The sequence below is a fragment of the Schistocerca piceifrons genome, chromosome X, assembly GCF_021461385.2.
Source record: "Schistocerca piceifrons isolate TAMUIC-IGC-003096 chromosome X, iqSchPice1.1, whole genome shotgun sequence".
NCBI classification, from domain to species: Eukaryota; Metazoa; Arthropoda; class Insecta; order Orthoptera; family Acrididae; genus Schistocerca; species Schistocerca piceifrons.
This window is the reverse complement of record NC_060149.1, coordinates 627643849-627657264: the sequence shown is the minus strand read 5'-3', so window position 1 is coordinate 627657264 and position 13416 is coordinate 627643849. Positions and strand designations below refer to the sequence as shown.

Genomic DNA, 13416 nt, shown 5'->3' with positions numbered 1-13416 from the left:
CTTAATGTTGTAGACAGTTTGGATCTTCGTTTAATATTTCACCGTTGTTGCCTTTGCTAATGTGACATTGATATTCTTGTAGCTGCTGACTCACAATTGTGAAATGAAGAGGTCTTTCTGGTGAAGCGTTAATAATGTCAGCTGCTCTGTTATGATACTTTTACATGAAAACTCTCTCTGTACCTCTCTCGGCAATTTGACAACTACATCACTTTAATCTTGAACAGATTTACCCTCTTTCCTCCTAGGAGGACAGTTGCTTGTACCATAGATTCATGCAGATAAGGTTTTATATGATGGTAGTACTGTATGTGACGAATGTACTGCTACATTTAAATACACAGTCCTCGAGCAACCTTATTGTGCATGGCACAGCATACCTTGTACCACTACTAGTAATTTCCTTTCCTGTTCCACCCACAAAGGGAGCAAGGGGAAAGCAACTGGCTATATGTCTCTATACGTGCTCGAATTTCTCTTATCTTGTCTTTGTGGTCCTTATGCAAAATATATGTTGGTGGCCGAAGAATCGTTCTGCAGTCAGGTGCAAATGCCAGTTCTCTATATTTTCTCAACAGGGTTTTATGGAAAAATATAATCTTCCATCCAGGGACTGCCATTCGAGTTCATGAAGCATTTCCGTAATATTTGTGTGTTGATAGAATCAAATGGTAACAAATCTAGCAGCATGCCTCTGAAATGCTTTGATGCCTTCCTTTAAGCCAACCTGGTGAGGATAACAAACACTCTAGCAGCATTCAAGAATAGTTTGCACTATTGTTCTCCTTTATAGATGAGCTACACTTTCCTAAAATTCCCACAAACAACCATAGTCAACCATTTGCCTTCCCTACTATCTTCCTTATTTGTCTTTTCATTTCATATCACTTTGCAACATTTTGCCTAGATATTTCATTGGCGTGATTGTGTCAAGCAACACACCACCAATACTGTATTCAAAGATTACAGTCTTGTTTTTCCTACTGATCTGCATTAACTTACATTTTTCTGCATTTGGAGCAATATAGAAATTCTGTCTAAATCATCCTCTATCCTCACTACTTATAATGGTAAAGATGATCTGCTTTGTGGATATCTTTATTATTGTATGGTATTTATCACAATGTTGTAATATTTTGGTGAGTAGTATAGTTTTATCAAAGATTGCTGTGTAGCAACCATTAGAGTTTCATTAGATACCTCTATTTGAAATGGGTAGGGGGGAGGGAGATCTAGTATTATTGTCAGTTCTAATATGCAGCATTTGTATAGAAAGTACACTTATTTCTTCTTCAGTATCAAACATTTCCAGATCAGGTGCATATTTTTGTGAAAACCAACTACACAGCATCAGCTAGTTTGCCACTTCTCAGTTCCTCTCTTAATCAGGAATTCACTTTTTCTGATTCACATAATCTGTCTGGCATCACAATCACATTTTACATCTCTAGTTCATCTATTCTTTCAGTGTGTTTCATCTCGAGCATAGACCAGTTGTGATGCTTGATCGATTGTGAGGAAGCATGCATAAGTTATCTCTTGTTGGTCTAACTGATGAGTCTTATTAGTTCCTTGTAATGATGCTCAATGTTTAGAATGTATCCACTGTTTTCTAAATCCAGTTTGAGCTCTATAACAATTTCAGCACTTCCGAGAATCTCTTGTGCAGTTATGTCCCATGAAAATTAGTTCCTCACCATCATCCTCATTGCTGAAAAATATATAATGGAGTAAATATAGTACTGCTAACATTTTCCGTTCCAGTTGGCCTTTTTCCTCAAGCCATTCCTGTGCATAGATTTTATACATGTTTTTAATCCTTTGACAGAAAGTTGCATTTGTGGCAGCAAGAGGCTGTATGGTGAACGATTTAACCTAGGATGAGAAGCTATACACATCTCCAAGTCCTTGCATTATAAACATGAGGCTACATGTTACTGAGGATATCTATGAACAGTTCCATTTACCCTAAGCCCCATGGCTCATCTTAGCCCACACCTGTACCTTTTATTGTTTCTCAACCTTTCATTAACTACTGTCAGCTTACTAATGCTACTCATCTACCAATAAAATTTCCTATTACTCCAGAATGTGGTAAGATTTGAGTGACAGCATTCCCACACGCTCTGCTATATGTCACTGGATAGATAACTAATCTTTGCTAGGAAGTTCAAGAACTATTGTTTACCAAAGTTGAACTTGGATGTTTTCTAAATCCAGTTTGGGCTCTATAACAATTTCAGCACTTCTAAGAATCTCTTGTGCAGTTATGTCCAACGAAAATTAGTTCATCACCATCAGCCTCATTGCTGAAAAATACATAAAGGAGTATAGATAGTACTGCTAACATTTTCCGTTCCAGTTGGCCTTTTTCCTCAAGCCATTCCTGTGCATAGATTTTATACATGTTTTTAATCCTTTGACAGAAAGTTGCATTTGTGGCAGCAAGAGGCTGTATGGTGAACGATTTAACCTAGCATGAGAAGCTATACACATCTCCAAGTTCTTACATTATAAACATGAGGCTACATGTTATTGAAGATATCTATGAACAGTTCCCATGTACCCTAAGCCCCATGGCTCATCTTAGCCCACACCTGTACCTTTTAGTGTTTCTCAACCTTTCATTAACTATTGTCAGCTCATTAATGCTACTCATCTACCAATAAAATTTCCTATTATTCCAGAAAGTGGAAACATTTGAGTCACAGCATTCCCACATGCTCTGCTATATGTCACTGGATAGATAACTAATCTTTGCTAGGAAGTTCAAGAATTATTGTTTACCAAAGTTGAACTTTCACAGAACAGTTGAGTTTTCAGTTATGCACTTTTAATTTCCTCTGCACATGCAAGTTATTAGACATGCAGTTTCCACAATTATCACTGAAGAAAAATTATACAGCTTCCAACAAATTACTATTTTACCTACTCGACACGACACAGAAAAATGACACAGCACAGTGGGTAAGGTTAATTACAATTGCAGTTGCATTGCACATCGCATAGACAGCCCAGTCACTTTTACTGTCTTGCAGTGGTCACACCTGCGAATTAAATTTAGACTGTCACAAGATCTAAGATTTCTTTTAAGTAGTAGCTTTCATGATGTTTCAGAGATCTGGAATATGTAAAAATAAATCAGCTATTATGCAGATGCAAAGCATAATATTGTTTTGGCAAGTGAATTTGTCCAGAAAAATGAGCAAATTTTATTTAGATACCTAAGAGATAACACTACTCCCCTCAGTTCTGCTCCCTCCAATGACATCAGCAGACCCAGTCAAATGAAGCTCAACTTTAAGTCCATATTAATTTCCCTGTTGCCTGACAGATATACACAGAATGAAACTATATGGTTCCAGAGACCTTTTCTAGTCTCAAACATCTATGATGTCTGCACATACATATACACAGAAGCTTGAATGTTTTCATCAATAATTCTAACTTCTCAGTAAACCAGAATGTGCCTAGTCTACAATTAAGTATCTAAATTTACCATTCAGACTGCTTTCACCACTTAATTTGCTTTGATCTTGATGTGCATCTCATCTCAGACAAAGATTTGTATTAGTATTTTGGCTACTTCATAAAAACGTTGCCTCAACTCTGTATGAACAAGACTAATTATACTGATGTTAACATTTCAGTTTTTAATAAATGATGAGCAACTGACCAGGAACCAGCCTTATGTTCTGTGGTCATTTAGTATGGAAGATGAACCTGAAATCAACTGACAAAATTCCAGAGGTTGTTCAGAGATATTTTCTGTTTTGGTATGAGAAACACATGGTCTCCAGTGACTCATTACAGAGTAATTGCATTTAATTTGATTTTTACCTCTCCCCTCCTTTATCTTTGTACCTCTATTGCACTGAAAATATATGCACAGCAGTACGTAGGTCAATGGTATATCATGTATCTTGTCTGGAAACTAAATTGTTCCATTTGTTCACAGTACTTGCTGTTAACACAGTAAGGACCACTTTGACCTTCACCTTCAAGCTTGCATTCAGTACAGTTGGGTTCTGTTTCAGATTTGTTTTTCTGGAGGAGTTAACTGTACTTTAACAGTTGTACTTGGTACTTTGGATCCAACTACTGTTCAGTAGTTGTTGATCTGCACCTCATGATTCAGTTTGCTGAATGCAATGGAAGAGTGGCACAATGACAGAATCTACAGCTATACTCAGAAAACCACTGTGATATGCCTGGTCGAGGGTATGTACCAGTTATTAGGGCTTTTTCTTGTTCCATTCACGTATGGAGCATGGGAAGAATGATTGCTTAAACTTCTCTGTGTGCACTGTAATCAGTCTGATCATGTCTTCTCAGTCACTATGAGAGTGACACATAGGGGCATAGTATATTTGTTGGTTCTTCAAACTTTGTAAGTGGGTTTTATGGGATAATTTGTATTTGTCTTCAAGAATCTGCCAGTTAAGTTCTTCAGCACCTTCATGACATTTTCCCATGGCTCAAACAAACCTGTGACCTTTCAGGCTGCTCTTATTTGTATAATTTCAACATCATCTGTTTTCCCCATTTCATATGGGTCCCATACACTTCAGCAGGATGGGTCATATGAGTGTTTTATATAAAATTTCTTTTGCAGATTGATTGCATTTCCATAGTCTTATGCCAATGAACTGCGGTTTTCCAAGTGCTTTACCTACAACTGAGCTGTGTGATCATTCCATTTCACGCCTGTACAAATTGTTACACCCAGATATCTGTACAAGTTGACTGACTCAAGCTGTGACTCATTGAAATTGTTGTTATCGGATGCAACCTATTTTTGTGAAGTGCATAATTTCTCATTTCTTAACATCTAAAGTGAGCTACAAATCTTTGCAACACCTTGAAATCATCTCAAGCTCTCACTGAATATTGGTGCATGTTTTTTCAAACAGTACTTCATTACTGATATTTGCATCACCTGCAAAAACCTGAGGTTACTTTTAATATTGTCTCCAAGGTCACTAATATACAACATGAACAGCAAGGTTCCCAACAGACTTCCCTGATGCACACCTGAAATTACTTCTACATCTGTTGATGACTTTCCATGGAATATAACATACCCTGATATCCTCAATTTAGTTTGATACCCCATATGAACATATTTTTGATAATAATCATATGTGTGGTGCTAAGCCAAATGTCTTTCAGAAGTCAAGAAACAATGCACCTACCCCATTGCCTTGATCCATGGCTTTCAGGGTGTCATGTGAAAAAATTGTGATTTGGGTTTCATACAAGCAGCATTTTATGAACCATGCTGGTTGGCATGGAGGAGGTCAGTCTGCTCAAGATATCTAATTACATTTGAGCTTAGAATATGTTCTAAGATTCTACAACAAATAGATGTCAGAGATGTTGGATCACTTCTGCTACCCTTCTTGTAGAGGGGTGTGATCCATGCCTCTTTTTTTCACCACTGGGCACAGGGTTTCTGTTCAAGGAATCTTCAGCACATTATGGTTAAAAGAGGGGTTAGCTCAGATGCAGATTTGATATAGAATATGATAGGGATTCTATGAGGCCCTGGAGCTTTGTTCAGTTTTAATGATTACAGCTGTTTTTCAACACCACTGACACAAATATCTATTTCACTCATCTTTGCAGTGGTTCAAAAATTAAACCCCTAGGTTTTCTTTTGTAAAGGAATTTTTGAAAGCAGAGTTAAGCATTTATGTGATTGCTTTATTACCCTGAGGATCAGTTCCTGTCTCATCCACAAGTATCTGAACACTAACTTTTTTGCCACTAACAGCCTTTACATATGACCTAAATTTGTTCAGGCTCTGTGAAAGATCTTTTGACAATATTCTGCAACAGTATCATTGAAGGCTTCACACATTGCCCTCTTGACAGCTAAATGCATTTCATTCAGTATCTCTCTATCTACAGCTCTATGACTTGTTTTACACATACAACACAGTAGTCTCTCTTTCTTTAGACATTTCATTACAGTGACTGTATACTGTAGAAAGTCCCTCCCTTCATGAAATGACCAGTGCATGGTCACTTATTCTTTTAAACTTGAGCCATAGTACTCTACATGTTCCTGAACTGAGCTAAATATTTCAAGCTTCTCATTGAGTCATGACACTACTGCTTCTTTATATAGTTTAATGAAGAAATAAATCTTTCTTTATAGTTTAGATGCACTTTGTACTTTGGTAATCATTGTTGCTACAGTTGCCTCATGGTCGCTGATACCAGTTTCATTGTGGACATCCTCAAAGAGATCAGGTGTATTTGTTGCCATTAAATCCAATATATTTCCATCGTGAGAGAGGTTCTGAGCTATCTGTTTTAGGTAGTTTCCATAAAAACCATTTAGTTATGTTTTGCACGGTGTCTTGCCACACCAACTGCTTGCAAAACTGTAATTTTTCCATTTGATTCTAGGATGATTAAAGTTTCCTCTGATGATTACAGCATTGTTGGAGAACTTACATACTAGTGAACTGAGGTGTTCTCTAAAGTTTTCAATTACATCAGGAGGCAAGACTGGTGGTTGACAGAAGGATCCAATGCCCCACCAATCTCTCAAACAGCTTCAGTTCCTACCTCAATGGGTTAGAGTTTCTTGTCACTGGGACAAACAGGCAACCTCCATTTCCCATTATCCTATTTTTTCGATATATGCTTAAACTTTCCCCAAAAGTCTCACTGCTATCAATTTTGGGTTTTGATCAGCCTTCTGTTCCTAATATTATGTGAGCTTTACTGTTTTTTATGAGCACTTCAAACTCTTGCACTTTGTTGCAATTGTTTCAGCAGTTAACCATAAAGATTTTAGCACTCTCGCCTATGGGGGGCACTTCTTTGGATGTTACACTGATACTTCTGGGTCTCCTATAGCTATCAGTATCTGGACAGGATGGAAAGTTATGTGATCTTAAAAGTAGCTTGTGTATCCTACACACAGTCAGCTATGTGGGTAGCAGCCTCTAATTCGTAGTACACATCTGACCCATTTAGGGGGTTCTTACAGTTCTCAACCCAAATCACAAGTCTAAAGTCGCAGCCTAGCTTGTCACTGAACCTTTGCAGAATCTGGTTCAAGCCTTCCACTTCACTCAGAATCAGGGGTACATGTTCAGCCTTCCCTGCCAGTCGCTGGAATGATTTAAATGAGCTTGGGATCCAGATGATAGGCACCGTTTGTCCCAATGTGCACCATAGCCTGCAGTTTAATGCACCCTGATCCCTCAATGGCTGCTGGAATAGCCTCTTCAACATATTGCATGAGGGCTCTAGGCATACACACTGAGTTCACATGGTGTTCCTTCCCATTCCTTGCTGCCATTTCCCTAAGGGGTACAATTATTTACCACATGGTTGAACTTCTAATGACTAACAGAGCCCTGTCCTTTTTCATTTGCCTCCCCTACAGAAGAAACAACACTTTCCAACAGGTGAAGTGAGACTCACTGGCTCAGTTTCAATTTCAGTGGAAGATGGCACCTCAGGCTTGTTTGTTAGGGGGATAGGTGTAATACCCTGAGTTCTCACTGGTCCCTGTCTTTCCTGTACAGTTAAGTGAATGAGTAGTGACAGATCCTGTACATCCTGTAAAAGAGGCAGTATGCCCAGGAGAGAATAGTACCTATGGTATCTGGTACATCACTCTTGGTGAGTCTCCCAACACACCCATTTGCGGTAACCTCTAATCACTTGGCAGTAGTCAGTGTGATTTCCAGCTCTTACAGAAAGCAACTAACACATCTTATGCTTCAGAAAAGCATACACAATGGGGCTTCATTGTGGGTGGTGCAGTATTCTACAAAACAGCAAACAAATAACTTAAAATTAAGTTTGCTGATTCTCTTTTAATTTATTGGTCTGATATGCTGCAAGTATCATCAGTAGCTTTTTAGAGCTAAAGTGATTAACAGCCAAATTGAGATATCTATTATAACAACAGAAAAACTTTATAAAATTTACTTTTTCTCTGAAGCATTTGTGATGTTATGTTGACTATCACTAACAAATTCAGCAGTAGTGTTAATTTATGATAAATGCGGACAATATTCACTCCTCTTAGAATGTGTCAAAATATGTTAGCTACTTACAGTTTCTGTAAGCCACAAAAGCTGATTTAGTATGAAAGTTATGCATAATGCTCATAACTTACTAAAATTATGAAAATATATATTTGTAAGAGTCTAAAACTAAAAAAATGACCTTTTTCACACAAATATATGATGAAATTAAGGACCATCTGTTCTCCAATGAAGATACTGTTGCCAAAGTTTCCAAAAAGTGCAAATTAAGTTCACATTTTATGATATGCCTCTTGCACAAGTTTTATAAACCTCTCACAAATGTTTGAAAATGCACAATATATCATAATACACACAAGTATTGACACAATACTGAGTATGCTGTGCTGTTCCCATAGTTAAGGCGACCGCAGCGCAGTTCTTTGGCATCTGCAGGTTGATGCACTGCTAAAGGATTTGTGTAGTATATTTTGGTCCTTGCATAGTACAGGCTTTTTGATTTTTGTTAAACTATTTTCAGAGAAATAAAAGTCACTGGGATAAAAAATAAGGAAATCATAATTACATTATTACCCTGTAACAGATGACCTGAGACTGTATGTCACTTACACCATCATACTCTGACAGTATCTCTCAACAACCTCCAAGAGTTCAAGTTCACTCTGTATTTTGCTTTGAGTTCATTTCAGCCTTCCCTAGTGATATAATGAAAACAATAGGACATAATCCAGTCACACAAACTACTATTTTGCCAGAGGTATCACATGACAGGAACGAATTATTACAATTGATTTCACACTATTAGATCTGATCTGCTGTGTCCTTAAAATGTACTTATTTTCACATTATCAAATGATTGTTTCATTCTAGGACATGGTTAAGATTTGAAGAATGCATAAATGACTATACAAAGGACTGCTTTACAGAAAACCAGCAAGAGGAATTTAAAAAAGCTGTCGAAAGCCCAGTGGACCTTGTCCATCGAATGTGCACTGAGCATCAGTACCAGCAAGGTAAGAGCTATATGATATTTTATATCATAAAAAAGTAAACTTATAAAAAGTACAAGAGTCTTGACTGTATATTTTTCCAACAAATGTTTTTAAGAAACAGAGATTTTTCTATATACCTAATTTTACTGCTGCCTGAGTTACAAAAAATGTTTTTATTCTGGTCTGATATGATGGGTGGAGCCAAGGGAATGAACATGGAAGATAGCAAAAGGAGGGAGAGGACAGGGGTAGGAAAGGGAAAGGAATAGAAATATGACACCAATGAGAAATCAACCAAACAAGGCTAGTTGTTCCTTATTTTAGACAGTGAAATAAGAGGCTAGGTTTAGAGGGTGGGGCAAGTTAAAATAGCTGTCATAAGCTATTAAGAAGTCTCAGTAATCTATGTTCTACTTAGGAACATGTTGTCCCAGTGAGTGGGTATTTATTTATTTATTCATCCATTTGATATATTACAATTGATACTTGTTGTATTGGCACACATTTCCCCACAGACTGTCAGTGGTCATTTATCTGTGTGGACAGCTATTTGTTTATTTGAGGCTCCCATTCATCCGTGTGGACAGCTACTTGTTTATTAGAAGCCATGAGATCTTATATTGTGTAGCCACAGGTTAATTACATTTGTACACACTGTATTTGCAAGCAAATAAGCAGATACTTAGCAATGAGAGCTATAACATAACATTTATCTTAGGCAGTTACATAGATTAAAATATACTTGAAAATGTAGCACGTATAATGTGCAAAATAAAATAGTGGCTACAATAGCATGAATCAGAAAAAACTCAGCATCTACTTTTAATATACTATAATATAGAAGATACATGGTAATATCTAAGTAAATATTGTTGTATATGAGTACAAGCACATTATTTCTATATAACCCTACCAAACAGTGACTAACAGAAATTCTGCTTTCAGCAGGAGGCAAGCACAAAAAGTAATTACAAGCACTGTGGGGCACAGTGAGGGAGAGGATAATGACAAGCAATTAATGAAAGTTTGCCTTCAGATACTCATCAACAGATTAAAAAGTATATTTCATTAGTAAATCTTTAACTTTCTTCCTGGAGGTATTGCTTTTGTTTCTAGTTGATAGGGGTTGTTTGTTACAAAGTAGGTTGTCCATATTTCTCACCCCATTGTGACTTTTGCCTAATCTTTGTCTCACCAGATGAAAGTTCGCTTTTGTGCTTGTCGTGGTTCTGGATATCTCCATTTGTTATAAAGAGATCGAGGTTTTTTTGACGAAAGAAACTGTCTCTAGGATGTAAATACAGGGGACTGGCAATATATTAAGCTCTTTGGAAATGGGTTTGGTGGCAAATCATGTTGGTACTCTTTTCTTTACTTTTATTATTCCTTTCTTGTATGATGACAGTTTTTTTGTGAGTAGCCTCCCCCCCCCCCCCCCCCCCCCCCCACACACACACAAAGGGATGCCACATGCTGTTATTGAGTGCAGAAGCCCATGATAAACAGTTTTTAATGTGTTTACATTACATGACTGCCCAAGATTTCTGAAAGCATAGCAAGCAGACACTACCAAGCTTGTTTAATAGTTGTGCCCTGTCTTCATCCCACTGGAGTGAACTGTCAAGCTAGACTCCAAAACACTTTGTTTCTGTTTCTAGTTCAATTTGCCATTTATCTGCAAGGGTTCTATATAGACAGGATGGTTTCAGGATGGGTAGAAAAGTGTGCAACTTGTCATGTTTATATTTAACAGTAATTTATTGTAGTGGAGGCATGAGAGGGCTCTTTCAGTTGTATAATTAATTTTGACCTTCAGTTACAGAGTTAAGTCTACCTGGAAGAGGAAGTTTGTGTCATCTACAAACAATACAGGAGAAGTGTTATGTGATTTAAAGAAAGTTCATTGATAAAAGAGTAGGAAGAGGAGAGTGCCCAGTACTGAATCTTGTGGGACTCCACAGCTCATAAGGTCTTTGCCAGAATAAATTTTTATACATTCAGGGCTTGTGATTTCTAGCATTAGCGTTCTGTTGATGAGATAGAATTTAAAGCAGTTATCTGCTGTACCTCTGATGCCATACAATTTTAGTTTCTGAAGCAACAGTGAATGATTAATGAGATCAAAAGCCTTACTAAGGTCATTGAAAAGTCCAAAAGAAAATTCATTTTGGTTGAAGGCTCTTTTCTAGACACACTGTGATTCTGAGCTATAAGACTTTCTCAGATATCTTGGATAAAGTTCGTAATGATGTGGAACGTGTCAGATTAATAAAAGGTGTCTATACAAGACATTACATTAGACAAAATATTACATGACACTCAATATTATTATTATTATTATTATTATGATTGGGGGGGGGGGGGGGGGAGGTTGGGAAATTACCCACTTACTATATCCAAAAATTCATCTAATGAGTAGAAGGAGTTGCCATTAAGAAATTCTTTTAATTTCCTTTTAAATGCTATATGGCTATCTGTCAGACTTTTGATGCTATTAGGTAAGTGACCAAAGACTTTTGTGGCAGCATAATTTACCCCCTTCTGAGCCAAAGTTAGAGTTAACCTTGAGTAGTGAAGATCATCCTTTCTCCTAGTGTTGTAGCCATGTACACTGCTATTACTTTTGAATTAGTTCGGATTGTTAATAACAAATTTCATAAGTGAATATATATATTGTGAGGCTACAGTGAAGATTTCTAGCTCTTTAAATAAGTGTCTGCAGGATGATCTTGGATGAGCTCCAGCAATTATTCTGATTACTCGCTTTTGTGCAATGAACACTCTTCTACTCAATGATGAGTTTCCCCAGAATATGATGCCATACGAAAGCAGAGAATGAAAATAGGTGTGGTAAGCTAATTTACTCAGATGTATATCGCCAAAATTTGCAATGACCCTAATAGCATAAGTAGCTGAACTCAAACGTTTCAGCAGATCCTCAGTGTGTTTTTTCCAGTTCAACCCCTCATCAATGCATACACCTAGAAATTTTGAATATTCTACCTTAGCTACCGATTTCTGATCGAAATCTATATTTATTAATGGGGTCATTCCATTTACTGTGTGGAACTGTATATACTGTGTTTTGTGAAAGTTTAATGAGAGCCTGTTTGCAGAGAACCACTTAATGATTTTCTGAAAAACATCGCTTACAAATTCACCAGTTAATTCTTGTCTGTTGGGTGTGATAGCTATACTTGTATCATCGGCAAAAAGTACCAGCTTTGCATCTTCGTGAATATAGAATGGCAAGTCATTAATATATATTAAGAACAGCAGAGGACCCAAGACCGAACCTTGCAGCACCCCATTCTTGATTGTTCCCCAGTCTGAGAAATCACCAGTTTTTTGCATATTATGTGAACTGTTTATTTCAACTTTCTGCAATCTTCCAGTTAGGTATGATTTAAACCATTTGAGCACTATCCCATTCATACCACAATACTTGAGCTTATCTAGAAGTATTCCATGATTGACACAATCAAAAGCCTTTGATAGATCATAAAAAATCCCAACTGGTGACTTCCGGTTACTCAGAGCATTTAATATTTCATTAGAAAGTATATATAGCATTTTCCGTTGAAAAACCCTTCTGGAAACCAAACTGACATTTTATTAAAACTTTATTTTTACAAAGGTGTGAAGCTACTCTACAATACATTACTTTTTCAAGAATTTTGGATAAGGCAATCAGAAGAGAGATTGGGTGGTAGTTGTTGACATCAGATGTATCCCCTTTTTTATGCAGTGGTATAACAATGGCATACTTCAGTCTATCTGGGAAAATATCCTGCTTCAGAGAGCTGTTACATATGTGGCTAAGAATCACACTTATTTCTTGGGAACAAGCTTTTATTATCCTGCTGGAAATGCCATCAATCCCATGTGAGCTTTTATTTTTGAGAGAGTTTATTATCTTCCTAATTTCAGATGGAGAGGTGGGTGGAATTTCAATTGTATCAAACAGTGTGTGTAAGGCCTCTTCCATTAACTTCCTTGCTTCTTCTAATGAACATTTAGATCCTATTTTCTCTACAACTTTTAAAAAATGATTATTCAAAATGTTTTTGACTTCCGGCTTGTTGTTTATCAAGTTTCCATTTGCTTTGATGGTGATGCCATCATCCTGTACTCTAGGTTGTCCTGCCTCCCTTGCAATATTTGTTTACATCATGACTGTCCCCCTTTTTCAAATTTGAATTGTCTTCAAGGTCTTTAGTACTTCTGGCAAACATCCTCTGCTTATTGAGCTATTGATCACATTACACAGAGGAGTGGCAATTTCTACACATATATTCTTTAACAACTAATGTGGAATATCATCAACTTCACATGAAAATGATGATTTGTGTTGCCCATATGATTTTTAGTACCTCTTGTTTGGTTACTGGGGCCATGAAAATTGA

At 37.0% G+C, this 13416-nt stretch overlaps 1 protein-coding gene across 1 annotated transcript in view; it reads left to right on the top strand.

Moving 5' to 3' along the window:
* LOC124722560 overlaps positions 1 to 13416 on the top strand; it is a 459722-nt gene that overhangs the window by 305265 nt on the left and 141041 nt on the right. The window contains exon 4 of the mRNA XM_047247700.1: positions 8889 to 9031. Within this exon, the coding sequence (XP_047103656.1) occupies positions 8889 to 9031 (143 nt within the window). The remainder of the gene's footprint in view (positions 1 to 8888; positions 9032 to 13416) is intronic.